The 20,485-nt window shown below is 43.7% G+C and overlaps 1 protein-coding gene across 2 annotated transcripts in view; it reads right to left on the reverse strand.

The window, feature by feature from the left end:
* Positions 1-20,149, reverse strand: part of Lrp12 (LDL receptor related protein 12) — a 77,701-nt gene extending 57,552 nt beyond the window's left edge. For both annotated transcript variants that reach the window (XM_028879291.1, XM_028879290.2), the window contains exon 1: positions 19,863-20,149. In XM_028879291.1, coding sequence (XP_028735124.1) covers positions 19,863-19,941 — 79 coding nt within the window. In that variant the 5' untranslated portion in view covers positions 19,942-20,149. The remainder of the gene's footprint in view (positions 1-19,862) is intronic.
* Positions 20,150-20,485: the final 336 nt, after the last annotated feature.

A 20,485-nucleotide genomic window follows, 5' to 3' on the forward strand; every position in this document is an offset into this window, starting at 1 on the left:
CGTACTGTGCAAGCTTAGGTCTACCCTACTACAAAAACCATGCACTTATTCTCTCCTGGTACCTCCTAGGATGTGAATGTGTCTTACTGCAGCTCACAGATTCGTCACACATTTCATCATAACAACACTTTCCTACTGTGTATCTTTCGTCTCAGAGCCATCTTGGGAAGAACTCTAGCGTCCAGGAGGTTCAAGTCCAGCAATTAAACTGACAACACTCATCTCCTGTTTACTGGGGAGTGGCATCAGGTATGAAACACTGGCTCTCGAGCCACCAAAACTAGAGGATGTAGATTCATCCTGGGCCGACGCGTCTCTGTAGATGACATCCGGATTCAGTGGGGCAGGAGAGAACTACTATGATTACACTGACAACGAACCCAGGGACGAAGGCATTTTCCAAGGTCAGACTGGTGCTAGGAGCTGCCAAAAGCAAGCTACCCGGAAGCCTGCCACACCGTGTGAGCCTGGTAGGCCTAGAGTCTTGCATTGGCTACTGCTTTTGTTACCTTCGCCGTGGTCTTTTTGTGAGGTATGTTAAAAGTAAATGCTAAGTATCATTCCCCCGTGTGTCTCAAAGCACAGCTCTACTTACCTGTAATGCTATTAACCAAGATCTTAAAGAGTCTTGATACCATTTAATATAACTAGGCCATAATCAGATTTGCCTAATTATCTCAGCTGTCTTTTCGGTGTGCTCATACACAGCCTTGTGCAAAGTCTCAATGTCCCATCTGGTTACTCAGCTCCAGTGGCTCCCAACCTGGACTGATCTGTCTCCCGTCCACAGGCCTGACTTGTTACAGAAAGGAGACCAGCTGCTAGGTGTCTACACTCTGTGGCGTCACTTCCTTTTTAGCTCACTCAATTCTGTCCACCTAGTTCAAGGATCAGCCAACACTTTCTGTACAGGGAGAGCCTCAGTATTTCAGGCTTTGTGGTCAAAGCCTGCTGCAGACATTCAGCTCTGTGACTGCAGCACAAAAGCACCCAACAATATGCACACAGCCGCGTTTCAATAAAACCCTTCCCTCTAAGGTATTTGCTTACCCTGAAACATTGTTTCATAAAGAGAAAACACATAAATGTTTAATTCTCTTCTCACAGTTGCTTATTTTCAGAGGACAGAGTGCCAGCCATTTGTCTGTTACAGCCGTGTGTGTGTGTGTGTGTGTGTGTGTGTGTGTGTGTGTGTGTGTGTGTCTTACTGTAAGCAGACACACACCACTGGGAGGAGGAACAGGCTTCTGCACATCTGGTGCATTCTCATCCCCTCTTCGCACTGCATCCTCACCTCCAGCCAGTGGACGGACCTCTTACATCAACTCGGGCCCGTGTCCTCTGACATCAACTCCTAGTCTCTGGTGTTTTCCCTGCTTTGTAGTGCAGAACGATCCAGTCATCTGTTGTTTTTTACACCGCACTGGAACCAATCATCCATCCCATGACCCTGAATCCTTTCAGTGACAAATTGTACTTAGTGACCATAATTGTGGCTCTGGCTGTGCTCACTGCTATGGTGCTATTATTGTAATAGTTCATGGGGAAGGCATTAGAAGACGGATAATCTTGAAGTCTATGAGCAAAGGCTTAATGTACTCAAATTCTTCTAGAAAACAAAGCTTGGCTGCAACTGAATAAAAAAAAATTTCTCTGTGGCTCATTTATGGGGCTAAAATATATGATCCATTTTGAGTTTGGGGGAAAAGATTAGATAAATTATATATAAAGCATTCAAAGTAATAATTAGTAAAAGAGAAGCATTCAATTCAAATTGGGTTTATTTTTATTGAGAACTTTAAAAGTATTCCAGCCTTTGACTCAGTAATTGTACTTTTATGGCTCAATCATAGAAACACAAAAAGCAAACTTAACAAAAGCTTATCAACTATAGTATTAGTTATTAATGTGAACAAAATTATAACTAATATAATGATAAACATCAAGAAAACAGTTTATGGAGAAAAGATCTCTCCAAGCTATAACAAATAATAGCCAAAACACATAAGCCAAAGATGAGCATCTCTGTTAGCTAAGCATGAATCCTCATTTCACTGAGCCCTAACCAGTCTTGTTTTGTCTTTATTAATGATTCTGAACATCTGATAGAACAGTTTGATTTTTACTTATTTGCTAAAGTGGTTGGTGGTGTTTTTAAATGCTTCTGAAGTTAATCTTTCTAACTTTATTAACTATCCAATTACTGTTCCTATATGTTATCATTTGTCTATCTACTAAAGAAAAAAGAAAATTAACATTTGATGTAGAAAGTATTTGTGTGAGTCATTTAATAGCTTTACAACAAACCCTGAGGGAAGGTAGTATAAAAATCCAATAACCAAGTATCTTGCCACTTAGAAATTTCAATTAAGAGCAAACTGGAATAAATTCAGAAAACATTAATAATCCAGCATCTCTGGCTCATCTATCAGTAGGCTCACAAGCAGATAAGTTCTAGTAATAAATTAAAATGGATAAATGCAAGAAGAATTAAATCAGCTTGTTTACAAAGAGTCACTGACTTGAGGGAGGAGGTCTCTAAGCAACACTGAAGCAGCAGCATGGTGTACTGAAGAGCAGAGATCCTACCACGGCACCAGTGGGTAGACAATGCCAGACCAGTCGTCCCTGTAGCTCTCAGGATTCCCAGCTGGTGAGGCTGTTGGTGACTTTTCTTCTCCAGCAGAGGAATAAATTTCCAGGTTGGTACCAGCTTGATTTTGCCATGTTCTATGCCTCAAGTATGAGGTGTCTTCAGGAGCAGGGTCTTACCATCAACTTCTAGAGGGTCACCAAGAGCAACAACAGCCTGTAATGTTTGAGGCGTGTCTAGGGGACCCCACTGACCAACAACTGGAGAAGAAATCATCCATACCTGGCACTGGCCTTTTTATTTGATAGCCTATGGTATATGCCCGGGGTAGACATTGTCTATTAGAGTATAACCCCATTTTTATAACCATCTTTTATAAATGTGTTTGTATACATTTAAAGAAGCTTCGCTTTTTCAAAATATTAAGTAAAAATAGGGGTGCGGCACAGAATCTGCACATTATCTAGGTTCAAATCCTAGGCTTCCTATTTGTGATTATGTGGCCTAGGCTAAGATGATGTGCTATGTGCCTTGGTTTCCTTATAGATACAATGTAAATAATAAGTATTTAGGCTGACTTGTTCTATATTTAACCTGAATGGTAGTGTCTCCCCAAATTCTCTCGTTTCTTCTAAGGGCAACTATTCTAAGCATTAGAGCAGCACCCACATGTTCAAGTGCCCCAGTCTTCCTAATACCATCACCCCAGGGACTGGGATTTTAGGGTTAATCATTTAAGGAGACACTAGCATTCAGATTACACATACAATACAAAATCATTTGATCACTGACAATTCTGTAAGCCCACATACTATTATGCTTATAAGGAAACTGATAAAAAACAAACAAACAAACAAAGGTCATAGTGAAGAGGGGAAGGGAAACCTAAGCAGTGAAGACAGGCATTGAGAATGCGGTGCATTTAATGCAACTGGTCTGAACAGGTGTTTAGTTTTTGTCATTTTTTTAAAATCATTTTTGGCAAAAACAAGTAGTATAAATTTATAACTATCCTCCTCCCATCATAATAGTAAAGTGTTTGCTATAATAATTTAAATGTTACTATAAGTAAAAATAAGGCTGCTTATTATTGCTACTTCTATTTTTTTTTTTTTTTAAATAACTGAAGGTTTTAGTTTGCTAAAGACAATTTGCTAAGGACACAAAAACAAAAAGTCATGAACCTCACTGTTTTCAGGTATAACATGATCGTGTATATAAAAATCTCAAGGAATTAAGAAAAAAAACCCTGAGTCTTTTTAATGCTAATAAGTTCAATAAAGTCACAGAATGTCTGAAAAATATATTTGCTGTGCACTAATAATTTAAAATCCAAACCAAGATAATTCAATGTAAAAATAACATACTAATCCATTCAACAACAACAAGAATGTAAAAATCTATATCCAAAGCATCACTAAAGAAATTAAAGAAAAGGGAAGAGGACCCCTGCTCAGCTAGCTGTCCCCAGCAAAGCCGCTCTACAGAGTCAATGTGACCCTATGAACATCCAGCTGCCATGCCCACAATGACTAGAAACTGATGAGCTAAATCTAAGACAGGAAAATTTAAGGAATCCAAAATCACCAAAACAACCTTGGAAAAGATGAACAATTGGAGAATTCATATTTCTTAATTTGAAAACGTACTAGGAAGGTGAGTAATTAACAGTGTACTGACATAGGAGTTAATTGTCAAGTTGACAGGTGAGGGTCTACCTTGACTTCATTAATTGAGACGGAAGACCCTCCTCCTGTGCGAGGGCCCAACCACTGCAGGTAAGGTGCGTCCTGCACTGTGGGCAGCAGGATGCACTGATGTCCGTTCTCTGCTTCCGGACTGGAGATGCAATGTGAGCATCCGTTCCGCCTTGGCTCCCCAGCCAGGACACACTGCCCCTGGACTGGGACCAAATAACTCTTCTCTCTCCTGTCACATTGGTCAGGGTATTTCATCACAGCAACGGGAAAGGAAACTAAGACAGGGATGGACAGACGACAGCAATGGAATTAAGAGCCAGGAAGTATGTTCCCAGTGTTAGGTCAGCTGACCTTTGACGGGGGTGGGGGTGGGGGTGGGGGTGGGAGGTAGGGGTGGGGGTGGGGGGTGGAGGGGTGGTCAAGAAAATTAAATGTGGAAAGTCTTTTCAACAAATAATCCTAAATGGAAAGCCACAAGCACAAAGAATGAGCTGACCTACCCCACACAATATTAAAAAACAAACAAAACAGAAACAAAAACAAAACAAAAAGGCTCAAATGTATCAGAGATGTTAAAACAAGGGCTAAACCACACAATTCCACAAAAATAACGAAAAGAAGCACAGGAGTAAAGCATGACCTTAGACTTGGAAATGCACTGTTAAATACAACATGAGCCTACACAACAGAAGGAGACACAGATAAATCGTAATTGTTTAAAACTGAAAACACTTACATGCTGAAGGACACGTTAGGAAAGTGAAAGATAACTTACAGAAGTATTTCCAAAGCATGCACCAAAGGTTTCTAACTCTCACACCACAACAACAAGAAGGAAAGTAAGCTAACTAATTGGAAACGGTCACAGGATTTGAACAGACATTTCTCCAAAGAATATACACACAAGCAGCCATTAAACACGGGGGGGGGGGGGGGGGGGGGGGGAAGGAAATCAACCTCAACATCGTTATTTTAACCACAATGACATCCACTTCACACCCATTTAGAGTAGCTAGGATAAAGGGGCAGAGAATGTCAGGCTAGTGGGAGCAGGAACCAGCACTGCCGTTTGGATAATAGTCTGGAGTTCTTCACAAAGGCAAGCAGAGTTCCAGTATGAATTACGAACCCTTCTCCTCTTTAGTACTCAAGTAAGGGAAAGAACAAAAAGCGACGGCTCCTGCCATGCCACACAACAAGAATAAACGAAATGTGACACAGCTATAGAATGGAGGAGGCTGGGACAGAAGCAGGCGCGAAGTACCGAGTCATGCTGCAGCACGGAGAAATCACAGAAACAACACATGCTAGCTGAAAGCCAGGCTTAAAAGGTCATCTATCCGCTGGGCGGTGGTGGCGCACGCCTTTAATCCCAGCACTCGGGAGGCAGAGCCAGGTGGATCTCTGTGAGTTCGAGGCCAGCCTGGGCTACCAAGTGAGCTCCAGGAGAGGCACAAAGCTACACAGAGAAACCCTGTCTCGAAAAATAAAAAAGGTCATCTATTGTTTGACTCTGTTTCCATGAAACATCTAGAACAGGTCAGCCTAGTGACAGAGTTGTTTCATGGTTTCCAGGTTGGCAAGAGTGCTGAACATCACTAATAGGTATAGGGTTTTTTGTTTGTTTGTTTGTTTGTTTGTCTGTTTCTGGGGCTGAAGCAACCATTCTCAAGTTGGGCAGGGATGATGGTTGCCAGTCTGTGAATACACTAAAAACAACTGAATTGTACTCTAGAGGTTAAAGTTTAAAAAGGTTGCTGTCCAAAGTACATATTTGGACATAAAAAGCAAATAGGCAGGCACAGTGGCTCACCCCTCCAATCCCATCACTCTGGAGGCTGAGGCAGGCAGAATGCCATGAATCAATCCAAAGACAGCCTGTACTACAAGTACATTCCAGAAGAGCCTGAGCTGTAGAGTGTGAGTGAAATCCTGTCTCAAACAACCAACAAAAACTGTAATACACAATGACTGAGTGGATTACTCTAAGAAAAAAAGGCTAGTGAAATATTAAAACACTGGCTGCCCAGTATGGTGCACACATGGAATCCCAGCGTTCTAGAAGCAGGTACAGGTGGGTCATTAGTTCAAGGGCAGCTTGAGCCACACAATGAGACCCTGTCTCAACTCTATATAGATTGGAAAGATAAATACAACACTGTCTTTATTCCCAAATAAAATTAAAATGTTGAAAGAAATCCCAGAAAAAATATACAGAAATACCCCGAAACTAGTAAGACAGCAATCATATTACACACAGAAAGTAACACCTAGAAGCCAGATTTAGAAAAATTATCATTTTCATCTTTTTATTAAGAAATTTTCTATTCACTTTACATACCAACCACAGATCCCCCTCTCTTCCCTCCTCCCACCCTCCAGCCTTTCCCTCCCCGAACCCACCCCCCATTCCCACCTCCTCCAAGGCAAGGCCTCCCATGGGGAGTCAGAAGAACCTGGTACATTCAGTTGAGGCAGGTCCAAGGCCCCTTTCCCCTGCGCCAAGACTGTGTAAGGTGTCCCACCATAGGTACTGGGCTCCAAAAAGCCCACTCATTCACCAGGGATGATCCTGATCCCACTGCCAGAGGGCCCCTTAAGCAGATCAAGCTACACAACTGTCTTGTCTATGCAGAGGGCCTAGTCCAGTCCCATGGAGGCTCCACAGCTATTGGTCCACAGTTCAAGAATTCCCACTAGTTTGATTTGGTTGTCTCTGTAGGTTTCCCCATCATGATCTTGATGACCCTTGCTCATAGAATCCCTCTTCTCTCTCTTCAAAGGACTCCTGGAGCTCGGCCTGGTGCTTGGCTGTGGATCTCTGCATCTGCTTCCATCAGTTACTGGATGAAGGCTCCATGATGACTGTTAGGTTAGTCAACAATCTGATTACTGAAGTAGTAGCCAGTTCAGGCACCCTCTCTACTATTGCTAATAGTCTAAATTATCATGTTCATCTCATAAAATTTATTTCTATGTGTATTCTGTGCACACACGTGTGTCTATGTGGTGTGTGTGTGTGTGTGTGTAGGGGGTAAGCACGCATGTGTGTGTGGATGCATGCCTGTATGCAAGTGCAGAGGCAGAGGAAGACATTGGGTGTCCTGCTCTATCAGCATCTTACTTCTGGGAGACAGGGTCTCTCACTGAACCCTGAGTTAGGCTGGTGGCTACTAAGCCCAACAATCCTGTCTGCTTCCCAACAGTACTGTGCTTACAGGCTCATGCACAGTCATTTCTAACTTTTTACATGAGTGCTGGGGATTTGAACTCAGGTTCTCATGTTTGCTGAGCCATTTTTCCAGACTAATACTATCATTTTCAATAGCTGCCCTCAAATGAAATACTAAAAAAAAAAAATGTGTATCTATAATAAAACCTAAAAAATACCAACAAAAGAAATTCATGACTTAAATAAATGGAAAGATTCCATGTTCATGGAGTAGAAATTAAGACAGTGAAGATGGCAATTTTCTTCCCAGAAAGGTCTAGAAGTTTAACCCTATATGATTAAAAAAAAATCTCATTAGGCTATTTCCCAGACAGAGATGAGCTAATTCTTCAACATGCATGGAAGGGAATGGGTACCAGAATATCAGAAAATTTTGATGGAGAATAAAAGTAAAGGATTATCCTATCCCACTTATGATTGATCATAAAGCCACAGCAATCAAGTCAGTGTGACAGGAAGTGATGACACAGGACAGTGAAAGTGAATGGAGAATCCAGAACTGATCCAGCAATATAGTGACCTAACCTGCTAGAAGAGCAGCTCAAATGGAAAACGGCAATATTTTCAACAGATGATGGTGAAGCCATCTGCAAAACCAAAACCTCACTCATAAAACGATAAATCAAAATGGATCACAATATGCAATGAAAAGGTTTTAGAAAAAGAGACCTGTAGTTGGGTAAAGCCAATTATAACCAAAACTAATTCATAAAATAAAATATTGATAAGCTCAACATCATCAGATGTAAAACTTTTGCTTTGTCAACTACACTTTCTAGAAGACAAGCTATACATGCAGGAGGAAAATAACATAGAAGACCCCTAAAAATTCAACAGTAAAATCAAAAACAATTGAAAATGAATGAACTGACTACTTCATTCAAGATAACAAACAAGCCTGCCAAAAGGTGCTCAACACCATTAGCTACTTAAAAATGCAAAATGAAACAGGAGTGACTGCTACGGAAGCTTCAGAGTGACAAAAATAGACACTGAGACCAAGACCTGGTGAGGTCCCACAGCAATGCATTCGTCACACAGAGCTGGTCAAAGCGAGCTGTTAGGCACCGTGGAAGACAGCTTGGTGCTTCCTCTGAGATTTGAGCACATGAATGAAACGTAAGACACAGGAACCCCACCCATAAATATTCACTCTAGAGAAATTAAATCTTACATAAAACCTATACATGAATGTTTAATATTACAACAGATTTAGATCAGCCCAAACTGGAACCAACTTCAGTGAACTGATAAAAGCTCAGGTACATCCACATGATGACATACTGCTTAACAATAAAAAGGGACAAACTTTTGATAAATGTGACAATGCGACAACTCTCAAAGTTATGCTAATTAAAGGAACTAGTCTCAAATGGTTATGTACAATTCCATTTATATGACATTCTCAAAGACACATAACTATGGTGATGAGCACATCAGTGCTTATCAGGGGTCAGTACATGTGGGCAGCAGGCACAACCATCAGGGAACAGCAGAAGGAAGAAGTCCAAAGTGATGCAACTGTTCTGTGTCCAAAATTCGATACCAACTGTACAAATCTGCACACATGTTAACATTCACAAAACCTTACAACAGAGAAAACAAGGTCAGTTTTCTCCCTAATGTTCAAGGTTAAGAAGTAACCCTCTGAGAAGTCAGAACGCAAGGAAATCAGTATACCATAAAACCAAACCAAGAGCTGAAGAACAATGAAAATGGGTACTCGTGTGTGCTGAGTCTATTCAAGAAAACAACGACACTGTGAAGAGACAGATGGGACTTAAGAATGACAAGGGCGATAATCACAAATGCAGAAAATGTTTTAAGAGAATATTATTTTTAGCTTTAAAGCAAGATAAATGTATAGATGAAATGACTATATCCTAGGAAAATATAAACTAGCAAATCTGACCTAAGGAAGAAATTGAAAACAAACTAACCAAGGAGTTATCCTTCCAAGGGCATCATGCATGCTTACTATACCCCTAGGAATGCTAAGAAACCTTTAGGAAGTGCAATGTCTGTTGTTAAAGCTAACTCCCTCCTTGGATCAGATTTTTGTGTATGTGTGGTTTCTGACAGGGTGTCAGGCTGGCCTTGAACTCCTTGCTCTCCCTGCCGCCACCTCTTCTGTGCCACATTTGGCTAGATTAGAGATTAAAAATAAAATAGTAGAATAAAGCCATGGACACATCCTGTATTCCAATTCTAAGTCTCTCTAGCATATCCACACATACGCACAGCAGGCCGACCACAGTTCACGATGTGTCACATTTATAATAAATCACAAAAGTTTAAAGGTTCCTAGCACAAAAAATAATGAGATGGAATGCTAATTACTCAGAATCAGATTTGATCATTACACACGGTCTATATACATATATACACACGTATGTGTGTGTGTGTGTGTGTACAGATGTGTGTGTATACATATATATCCGATTTTGATGCTACACTCCATAAATCTGTACAGTGTATGTTAATATAATTAAAAAAAAAACACTCAGCCACTTACTGTAATTTGGTAGAAAAGTAATATGGAGTTGAGTTAATTCAATAAGACAATTTTATATATCCTCATTATGTTTGTCCTGTGGCCTATGACGACGATAGCCGTCTATTTTAGCTGGTACTCATAGAAAAATTGCTATAGCAGTGTTAAGAAGAAAACTGGCTGTTTTGTACCCTAACCTGTTACTCAGTGTCGAGTCTAGAAAACAGGTGCATTGTACCTGAAGGAGATTGAAGAGATTCTCAACCCTTGACTTGAGCTCAAGTCACATTTCTTGTTCTGGTAAAACACCCTCCTCCCAGCTCCTCCAAGGGCTTCCGCTCTCTTGAGGCCACTCCATTTCCTCCAAGACCTAGTCCGAACAGGAATCTACTAATTCCTACAGGCTCATCTCTATTATCTTGTTCAGTGGAATGAAGTTTAATCACAGTAAGAACAACAACATTCTCTTCAGCCGTTCTTAAGACAAAACCATTCACTTCTGCTCTTACCACAGGACCTAGACTGCTCATAAACAAAACTCACTTTCCCAACCTTAAAAGGCAAAACAATTACAACTCAAACACTGGAAAAAACTTCCGTACTGCTCCGTCGACTAAAATCAACAATGGAAAGAATGGATGAGCAGATATGAAAATCAGGCAGGGCTGGGGAAAGGTTAGGTTACAAAAGTGAACTGGAACGAAGGGAGAAGGAAACCAAAGGGTGGCTGTGGACTCATCGGACAAATGCAAAGTCTAATAAATATCAGTCAATGTATTTCAGCATAAAATGGTATCATTACCATGCCATGGCACTCTCATGAATGTGTAAACACTTCAACATTAGAAATACCATGAATATAATTTGCTTCAGTTATGGGTAAATGAATTCATTTATTCAACAAGTATTGTCTGCTATTATACAAGTATGTTTTACACCAACTAGAGCTTTACCATAATTTTCACAAATGTAAAACAATTCCATTCTTCTCACTGGATTTTTTTGTTGTAGAAAATATGTATCATTTAACATGTTTTTATCAATGTATAAATGGCAATAACATGTTTCTTACTGCCATTTTAAATAGATGACTATTAACAACATTTTAATTTCTATTTTGGGTTTAAGTAGCTCCAATTTAAAAATATTCTTTAGACATTTTTAAATTCCCAGACAACTGGCTCCTGAGACTTTTAAGCTGGGAACTGCCGCCGTACTTGCTTTCCACTGGTGCTGTCAGAACGGGTTGTTTCCGGTCTGGGACGACAACCAATAAAGATACCGTGAACTCTAGCATGTGCCTTTTGACACACACTGTGTACTTGTGCTGAGTTTATACCTAGGAGTAAAGTTGCTGGGCCACAGGAACATTATATTCCATTTAATAGACACTGACTTTTTCAAGTGGCTAGTGAGCATTTTAGGCACGGTTAGCCGAACTGAAATCAGCCTTAAGTATAAAATTTACACTGTATTTGAAGACTGCATGAAAAACATAATTTAGAGTATCTCATTAATAATTATTTCCTATTGATTTTATGTGTGTGTGTGTGTGTGTGTGTGTGTGTGTGTCTGTGTGTACACATACATAAGCTTTATATTGTAGACTTATATAGTTGAGATGTTTATAATAGCTTTTGAGAAGCCAAGAAAGACTCTCAGGGTAGCAGCTTCTAAGGAAGGCTGAAAGACAAGCAGGAGGCAGCCTAGTGCAGACAGTGAACAAGAAGCAGCTACACCAGACAGGGGGAGACAGAAGGAAGAGTGTGTGCAAAGGCTGGGAGATGAGAGAGACACACAGCATGGAAGGAGCTACACCAGACAGGCGGACACAGAAGGAAGAGTGTGTGCAAAGGCTGGGGGATGAGAGACACAGAGCATGGAAGGAGCTACACCAGACAGGGGGAGACAGAAGGAAGAGTGTGTGCAAAGGCCGGGGGATGAGAGAGACAGAGCATGGAAGGAGCTACACCAGACAGGCGGACACAGAAGGAAGAGTGTGTGCAAAGGCTGGGGGATGAGAGACACAGAGCATGGAAGGAGCTACACCAGACAGGCGGACACAGAAGGAAGAGTGTGTGCAAAGGCCGGGGCGTGGGGGAGATGAGAGAGACGCACAGCACGGAAGGGCTCAGCAGGGGAAGGGCAGGGATGGAGATGCCGCTATGCTATCCCCTGATCATGTGGGTGTAGGTATGGATGTGTGCATGTGTGTGCATGTGTGTTCCCCCCTAGCATGTGTGTAGAAGTCAGAGGACAACTTGTGGGGACTGAGTCTCTTCTTCCATCATGTGGTTCTTGGAGATCGAACTCAGGTTGTCAGGTTGGTGGCAAGTGCCTTTCCCAGCTGAACCACCTCACTGGCTGACTGATAGATTTTATGCAAGAGCGACATAAACAAACCTGCATGTATTCCAGAAAAGTCGCCTGAGCTGTATGTGTGGCATGACTGAATCCATCCGGGACTAGCTGGCAGCTAGTGTAACAGTGTAAAGAGAATATTACTAAGAAAAAAGCGACGGGCCTGTACATATAGAAAGCAGAAGGAGAGTGAGAAAAAAATGGAGCCCTAGTTTGTCTTTCCTGAGGAGGCCACTTCACACCAACTACAACAAGTAATCATGGCACTGTGTGTGTGTGTAAAGCTGTTTTACATTCTACTCGTAAGAAAGGCTTTGGTGTCATGAGAACAAGTGACCAAAACCTTGACGATCTGAATCACACTTCAGAATGCATTAGGTATGTGCACTCATTTTGCAGGTGTCTTCCTCATATCTGAAAGAGTCAAGGCCCAACTTAGCAACCCTCTACTGTCTCACTTCATTCTAGTGCTGAAGGGTTGAGACCATTTTTATTTCTCTAAAAACTGAAATTCACTTAAGCAAAGGAGGTATTAAGTTGGACTCCTTCAATCGTGAGAGCACCAGTCTAAAACAATTTGACTTTGTCATACTGAGTCTAGGCAGGGCAGTGCATTATAAAATATTTAAGAAGAAAACTGGAGACCTGTTCTGTCAGACTCATTTATGTTGATGTTCTGCAACCTGCTAAAACTCTATCTTCTAGAAATAAGACACAGGATCCAGTAAAAAGGTGAGAGGTCACTTTATTCTTCCCGATTTCTTCTGAAATTTATCAATCTACTAATACAGTCTTCACTTTTCCAATGACATAAAACAATTTTTATTGATCTCTTACTTTTTAAATTTGGGCAAAATGATACTTAAAATCTAGCTTCCGTACTACCCTTGGATTCTTGCCTGAAACACTCCTAAGACCAAGAAAGTTATGTTCTATACTTAGTGGGGAAAAAGGAGCTTGAGAGCTGAGTTTTCCATGAGACCCTTAATTTTCTCCTGGAGTCCATCTCCTCAGATGTTCCTGTCCTTGTAGAAACTCATCACAGTACCCTCCTGGTGGGTAGCATGGACAGCATCACTCTTCACACTGAGTGGCCTGACTATTGTCTTTTCTAGGTGGAGTAACAGACATTTCCCGAGGGTCCAAACTGTTAGACTGAATGGGAGGAATGGAAATCATCCTCAGTGCATCTTTCTCCTCTTCGTTCTTAACTCATGATTCATGTTACACAACTTCAAGAAACATAGAGTAACAGTCAGCTGCAATTACATCTTCTCACCCCAAACCTATGTACCCAAGTACAAATGCACCCAACTTCACTCTCCTCCCTTCCCTCTCCCAGGGAAGAAAGAGGAAATACCCCTATTTATGTATCACCAAGACAACACCCATCTACCTCAGTGACCACCAGCTTGTTCCAATCACCTGTGTCTTCCACCAGGCTTACAGCCAAAGTTGCCTGACCACTCGGCCTACTTCAAATGTTCTGTACTGTGTAGCAAAAGCGATTACTTCAAAATAAAAACTGTATCACGTTAAACCTTTCCAAGTTAACTTTAAAAATAAAAATCCAACTTTACATGGTCTTCAAAGCTCTCAGTCCCTGTTGGTCACCCTCGTCTCCCCCACCTCCCTGCCACAGACCACTCTGCTCTAGCTAAAGCAAGTGGATCCCTGTTATCTGCAACACTCCAGCGTTTCCACACCAGGCTTTGCTGATTCTAGGCCTTTCCTATATTGCTCCCACATACAAGGCTCTCTTACTTTAACTCTCATAGTTCCCTAACATTTGGGTCTTATAAATGTCCCCTATAAAAGACATCCACCCCTAATCACGCCATCATTTATTATCTCCAAGTTTGTTAGTTTCTGCCAGAGAACTTGCAACAATTCACTAACTAGAGTGTGAGCGCCATGAGGGCAGAAGCTATGCCCAATAGGTGGCACCTAACGGTACCAGAGAGAAGTAGTCAACACAAGTGGGTAAAGAGGGCTAGGCTGTAACACTGACTGCTTTCTAGTGATATGATGTCAGTCAATTCTCAGAACTTCAGTTTTCTCTTTTATTAAAAAACAGGTGAGACCGACGGAAACTATCCATGAATAATGACCAAGAGCAGATTTTGTAACAATAATGCTGGAAGTTAATATAGTAAATGTCAGTTTCCTTCTCTCTCTTCTAAGGGTTAGGTAGTGGGCCCTCACTAAGCTAATTCAGCATATATATATATATATATATATATATATATATATATATATGTATATATATATATAATAGCAGTAAGTAGTGTACATCTATCAACTGCTCTTAAAAAAGGAGGAGGAAGTAGTGCTGAGGAGAGGAGAAGGAACCTTAGACTTCAGAGAGATCAATTCTAGTTCAAGTCTTAAACGTAGAACAACCTTCATTTACTTATAAAGACTTGCAGCAAGAACATATTAATACTCATTTTACAATTTCAAAGTCAAAGCATTTTCTATTTGCTTAAATCACACAGATCTCATCTGTGCCCATCTCCTGTTTAACTTTCATTCTTTAGTTAATATTGCTGACAATATTTTTTTTTTTTTTTTTTGGTTTTTCGAGACAAGGTTTCTCTGCGTAGCTTTGCGCCTTTCCTGGGACTCACTTGGTAGCCCAGGCTGGCCTCGAACTTACAGAGATCCGCCTGGCTCTGCCTCCCGAGTGCTGGGATTAAAGGTGTGCACCACCACCGCCCGGCAATAATTTTTTTTTTTTTTTTTTTTAAGAAAAACCACCAACTAAGTAACAACAAAATACCCAAGACCAGAAACAGAAATTCCCTTTACTTCTCCATAACTCTTAAATTTTCTATTCTCAAAAAAACAAGTCTTAGCCCAGGCCTGGCGGCTCCATTTGTACTCAGCAGTGAGGAGTCTGGAGCAGGAGGATTGCTGTGAGTTTGAGGCCAGCCTGGGCTACAGAGCAAGACCCTAGCTTTAAAACATTTAAGGTTTAAAACATCTAACTGTGGCTCGCTTTTCAGCTTACTGTCCTTCAGTGGAGATTATACTTTCTAGGAACCTTCTAGATCATTTACTACACATCATTCCAATCTCTCCCAAGCTCTTCCTGGAATGTAGACAGCTACTCCTCTAAACATTGTCATTTGGTACAACCACCCAGAATTGTGTGGAATTCGATGCCCATCTTCACAGTCTCCCTAGGACACAGACATCATATGGATTCTGAACTCAAGGAAGGGTTATATTAAGCAATTAAATCTGTTTTATTCAACGTATTTTATGTAATCAAGCTTGACTTTCTCTGAAGTCATTGGTATCAGCTTATACTCTCCCTTCTGTTCCAGGTATTTCTACCCCTTTTCTAAAGTTGGAGCTTCTAGTCTCTCCTTAACTGGAAAAGTTGTGAGTGCTGCTGAGTGTTCCATGAGAAAAGGTTCATCCACTAAATATAAAATAAGGAGGAAGAAGAACAGTATACCCTCCCAGAACATCTAGAACAGCAGGTCACAATAAAGACTCTTGGCCATTATCATTAGCTGACAGTTCAAATATGAATGTCACACAGGTCAGTCAGGATGTGTTTTTACTGCCACTGAATGCTTTAGCAGGAAGTTACAAAAGCTGATCACCTGCAACTCTTCGAGGCAATTTTGAAAACCACAGACAAGCAAAGCAAATGTTCTAAATTACATGCTAAGGCTTCATCTGGGGCAGTGCTTATCCAGTGAAACAGCAGGTCCGGAGAAGAGTCCAGATCAGCAAACCAGGGAAGGTAGGAAAGAGGCAGGAATAACAGACAACACGCCCGGTGTATCACAACCCACAGGCGTCACCTTAAGACCAGATCTATCTAGAAAGCAGTGTAAAATGCACTCAAGGGTCGATCTGAGTGGCAGTCAGCACACACTGCTCTAGGAGACAGGAAAGGAGAGAGCAGTGGTGGGTGCTGCTACTGTGGCCAAACCGGTTTGGGAAAGAAGCGAGACTAAGATCTAGTGACAGGAAGAGAAAGACTGTCAACTTCCACAGTGTGGCAAGGCAGGCATCCCAAGAGAAGCTGGCAGGGCTGCCCTGCCAGTGGGCCCAGGGTAAACCCAGCTTAGCTCTGGGGTTCCACAATGTTCTTACTCCTGCAAACTTCTACAGAGAGCAGCTGTCGACCTTCACTTTCTCCTGTTCTCCTGCCTAGTCAAAGCTAGTCAGACAGGAGAACAGCTGGAGGGTAATTAGGGCTCCTAGGACAACTACCTCAGAAAACACTAACTGTGGCTTGTCGGACTGCTAAATTCACTGTACATTGTTACACAATTTAATGGCCAAACAAGACCTCCCTTGGCCTCTAGAAAGATAACCTGCAGCTAGAATAGTCATATTTCATAGTTCACCAAAAATAAATAAATAATAAAAGGTCATGTAAAGAATATGAACACCAAGTAAGGATTTTTAAAGTGATACAAAGTGTTTTAAAGGTTCGTATTTTGGTTAATAGCCAAGAATAACTGAAAAAAAAAAAAAAAAAAACACCAAGCAAACAAACACGTAAACAAAACAGCATTGGAATTCCCTAAATGTAGGCTCAAAAGCCTTCCTTACCTGGTCTACGCCAAGTTATTCAGAATATTCACTTGTTTTAACAGAACTAATTTTATTTATTCATTCCTCTACTTATGTAAGTGTGTGTGTGTGTGTGTGTGTGTGTGTGTATGTGTGTGTGTGTATACATGCACTCGTGTGGAGGCCAGAGGACAGCTTTGTGAAGCTGGTTCTCTCCCACCTTATGTGGGTTCCAGGGACTGAATTCCAGTCACCAGGCTTTGTAGCAAACACCTTTACCTACTGAGCTAGCTCAATAGTGTGTATGTGGAGGTCGGAGGTCAGAGGCCAGAGGCCAGCCTCAGGTCTCTCCCGGGTCTGGAGCTTGCCTAGGCTAGGCTGGCTGGCTAGTTAATGAGTCCCAGGGAACCCATCGGCTGTCTCTGCCTCCCCATGTGCATGACATCCTGCCCAACTTTTCACATGGGTTCTAGGGATGGAATTTACGGAGACATCTTCCAAAATAGTTTTCTAAATATTCAAATGGTTCTCTCAGAGTACATCTACTATACATCACAACTATGACACAGTCCACTTACCCAAAGTCCACTGTTCCAAGGCGAGTATGTACTTTACCATCACTACAGTTTGTTTCCATTAATATAAACCCAAATCTGGGTGAAGAAACAGAAACACACACACTCTCTGTCTGTCTCTCTGTCTCTCTCTGTCTCTCTCTCTCTTTCTCAGTTGTGTGTACAGAGAATGCCCCCAGCTCCAGAGTGAAGGGTCCCTTTTAGCTCTGCCAATATAGTTCAATGTTTTGTCCATCTCACCGCCTCCTATTTTCTTGTTTGAAACTCGACTGGCTGGAGACATCGACCTTAATCACCAGCTAGTTTTATAAATATGATCCCACGATGCTGGAAGAAAGGGGTTTTGGTCTCTGCCTTCAATTCCCCCACTGGACACAAACACCCAAATGATAACCCTTAGTAAAGTACCTATAAGAGGCCACTTTGCGTATTGGTCTAAAAGAATACACCAAGGCCAATACTGCTTTACAGCCTCTTTACCTCTAAAGGCAAAATTTTAGTTCAAATACTGATGGTAAGGGTTTTATTGAAGCCTTCACTTACTTACAGAGTCTGAGCAGACATCACATAAATTCAATTCTGATTACAGTGCAGGGCGTACACAACTGGACATTCCTAATCACCCTAGATTAAAGATTCCGCTCACTTTCCTTTCTCCTGGGCCATTATACCAAACCTAGAGCAGGACTATACTCACCTCCAGGCTAGAAGAAACAACATAATAGCTTATTGATCGTTGGTGTAGACCCAAACCCACAAGTCATCAGCCAGGCAGGGATGGAACTAACAATCAAAAGTCATACACTGGATTTTCTGGTCCCACACAAACACATCACTGACAGTTACTACATCAGATGTGGAGGAACCCATCCTCCTGCCCAGAACAAAATGATACACCACCACTCAGGTAAGGGAGTAACACATCCTGAATTATACTGGAAAGACTACTATTTCTTGGCTGCCAGTAAATGGCAATTTAAGTCCATTATATTTTTCATGTAATATGAATTATCAGGCTTTGAAAGTTACCATCATATTCAATTCCACAGACAGATGCTTTCAAAAAGAGATGCTACCATATGCTGGGGAATTATATGTTGACAGAAATCACCACCATTATACTACTTGAGTCAGTATTTGTGGCAAATGACTTGGACTTTTTTTTTTTTTTGGTTTTTCGAGACAGGGTTTCTCTGTGTAGCTTTGCGCCTTTCCTGGAACTCACTTGGTAGCCCAGGCTGGCCTCGAACTCACAGAGATCCGCCTGGCTCTGCCTCCCGAGTGCTGGGACTAAAGGCGTGCGCCACCACCGCCCGGCGACTTGGACTTTTTATAAGTAAAATTTATCAAGAAATGGTAGCTTCAAACTGTTTTTTTTTCCCCTGGAGAAATCAAAGCAATACTCCAAAATGTAAATATCAACCGTGTTCTCTGCAATACCCATTCAAGGAGTTACCTATGAGACCTAAGAATGGTGAGGGGTCTCAAGTGATGAACATTCCCCCTAATTTCTCTTATCTCTAGTTCATACAAAGCACAGTCCTGACACACCACCAGCCTTCTGGTATCCTTAAAGAAGTATCCCTAACCAGTTCTCCGCCTGGAATAAGGCAAGAGTCACAACAGTTGCAGAGGGCATGGATGAAATGAGAAGTGCACAGGGAGTCAGGGCAGACTCGTACGCCCCAAGAGGGGAAGGCTGAGGTGGGGCTGGAAACTATTTTCTGGCCTTCTCCGGCGTGCAGCTCCTGGGAAAACAAGATCCTACATGCCCGGGACCCACAGAGCCCGGGGCACCGAGGTGGAGGGGTGGGAAGAAATCGAGCGAGGTGCTTTTCCAGGGAGTGAGGACCAAGAGAGATGGGCGCGACGGCGATTTCCCCGAGCAGAGAACTTCCTGCCTCGGGCAGGACCTCGGGCGGTGGTGGCAGGACCGTCCCGGAGGCGACCTCCCCTTCCCAGTCTCACGGTCACATCTTTGTGCGAGAGGACCGTGCACCCGGCGGCCGGCGAGCGCTGGAGGAGGGAGCCGCCGCCGGGGCCCTCGCGCCGGGCGGGGAAGTCCGTCCGTCCGCCGCCGTCCTTGTGCAGGGACCCCCGGCCCGGAGCGGCCCGGCCCGCCACCCTTGCCCCGAGGGGTCGGCGGCGGCGGCGGCGGCGAGCGGACCCGAGCATCCCCGAGAGCAGACAACCCCTCCCCGCACACCCCGCGTGGGTCTTTGTCCCGCCGCGGCCGGGGTCCCCTCGGGTCGCCCAGGCAAAGCCCCGTCCTGGAGGGCCTGGTGCTCGCCCCCACCCACCCCCCACCCCCGGGGTCGCCCCAGCTTTGTTCGGTCAGCGGGGCGCGGGGGAGGCGGACACTTACCGTACACCCCAGCGAGGAAAAGCAAGAGCCACGCCGACCCCCGCCGCGGAGACTCTTTTGTGCTCCAGCGACGGGCCATACCCACGGCAGATGGAGGGAGCGAGGAGATGGAGGAGGAGGAGGAGGAGCTGGGGCCAGACGCCGCCGCCGCCGAGCCCCTGGCTGCTCCCTGCGCGCTCCGCGGCGGCGGAGGGGGAGGGGCGGGGCCGTCCGCGCGCGCTCCCTCCTCCCTCCCTCCCCTCCCCGCCCGCCCCGCCCCGCGAGCCCCACAAGCGGGCCGGCCTTCCCTGGGGGTGGGGGGGGGGGACGACAGGAGCGGGGACGCGCGGAGCGCACACGGGGGCGCGCGCGCACGGACGGACGCGCGCGCGGGCCGGGCGCGAGGCTCCGGACACGGAGGGCCTGCGCTGAGCGCGCGGCTCGGGGCCTCGCGCCGCCCGAGCCGCCCGAGCCGCCGGCGCCGCCACCCGCCACCCGCCAGACGGAGCGCGAGCCGGCGCCCGCGCTCATCCGTGCGCTCGGCAATCCCCTGGCCCCGCCTGCCCTTGGTTCCCGCCCCGCGCTCGGCCGGACTCGGCCGAGCTCGCGCCGATTCCCGCCCGCCCCGCCCGCCCCGCCCACCC

The sequence above is a fragment of the Peromyscus leucopus genome, chromosome 20 (assembly GCF_004664715.2).
Source record: "Peromyscus leucopus breed LL Stock chromosome 20, UCI_PerLeu_2.1, whole genome shotgun sequence".
NCBI classification, from domain to species: Eukaryota; Metazoa; Chordata; class Mammalia; order Rodentia; family Cricetidae; genus Peromyscus; species Peromyscus leucopus.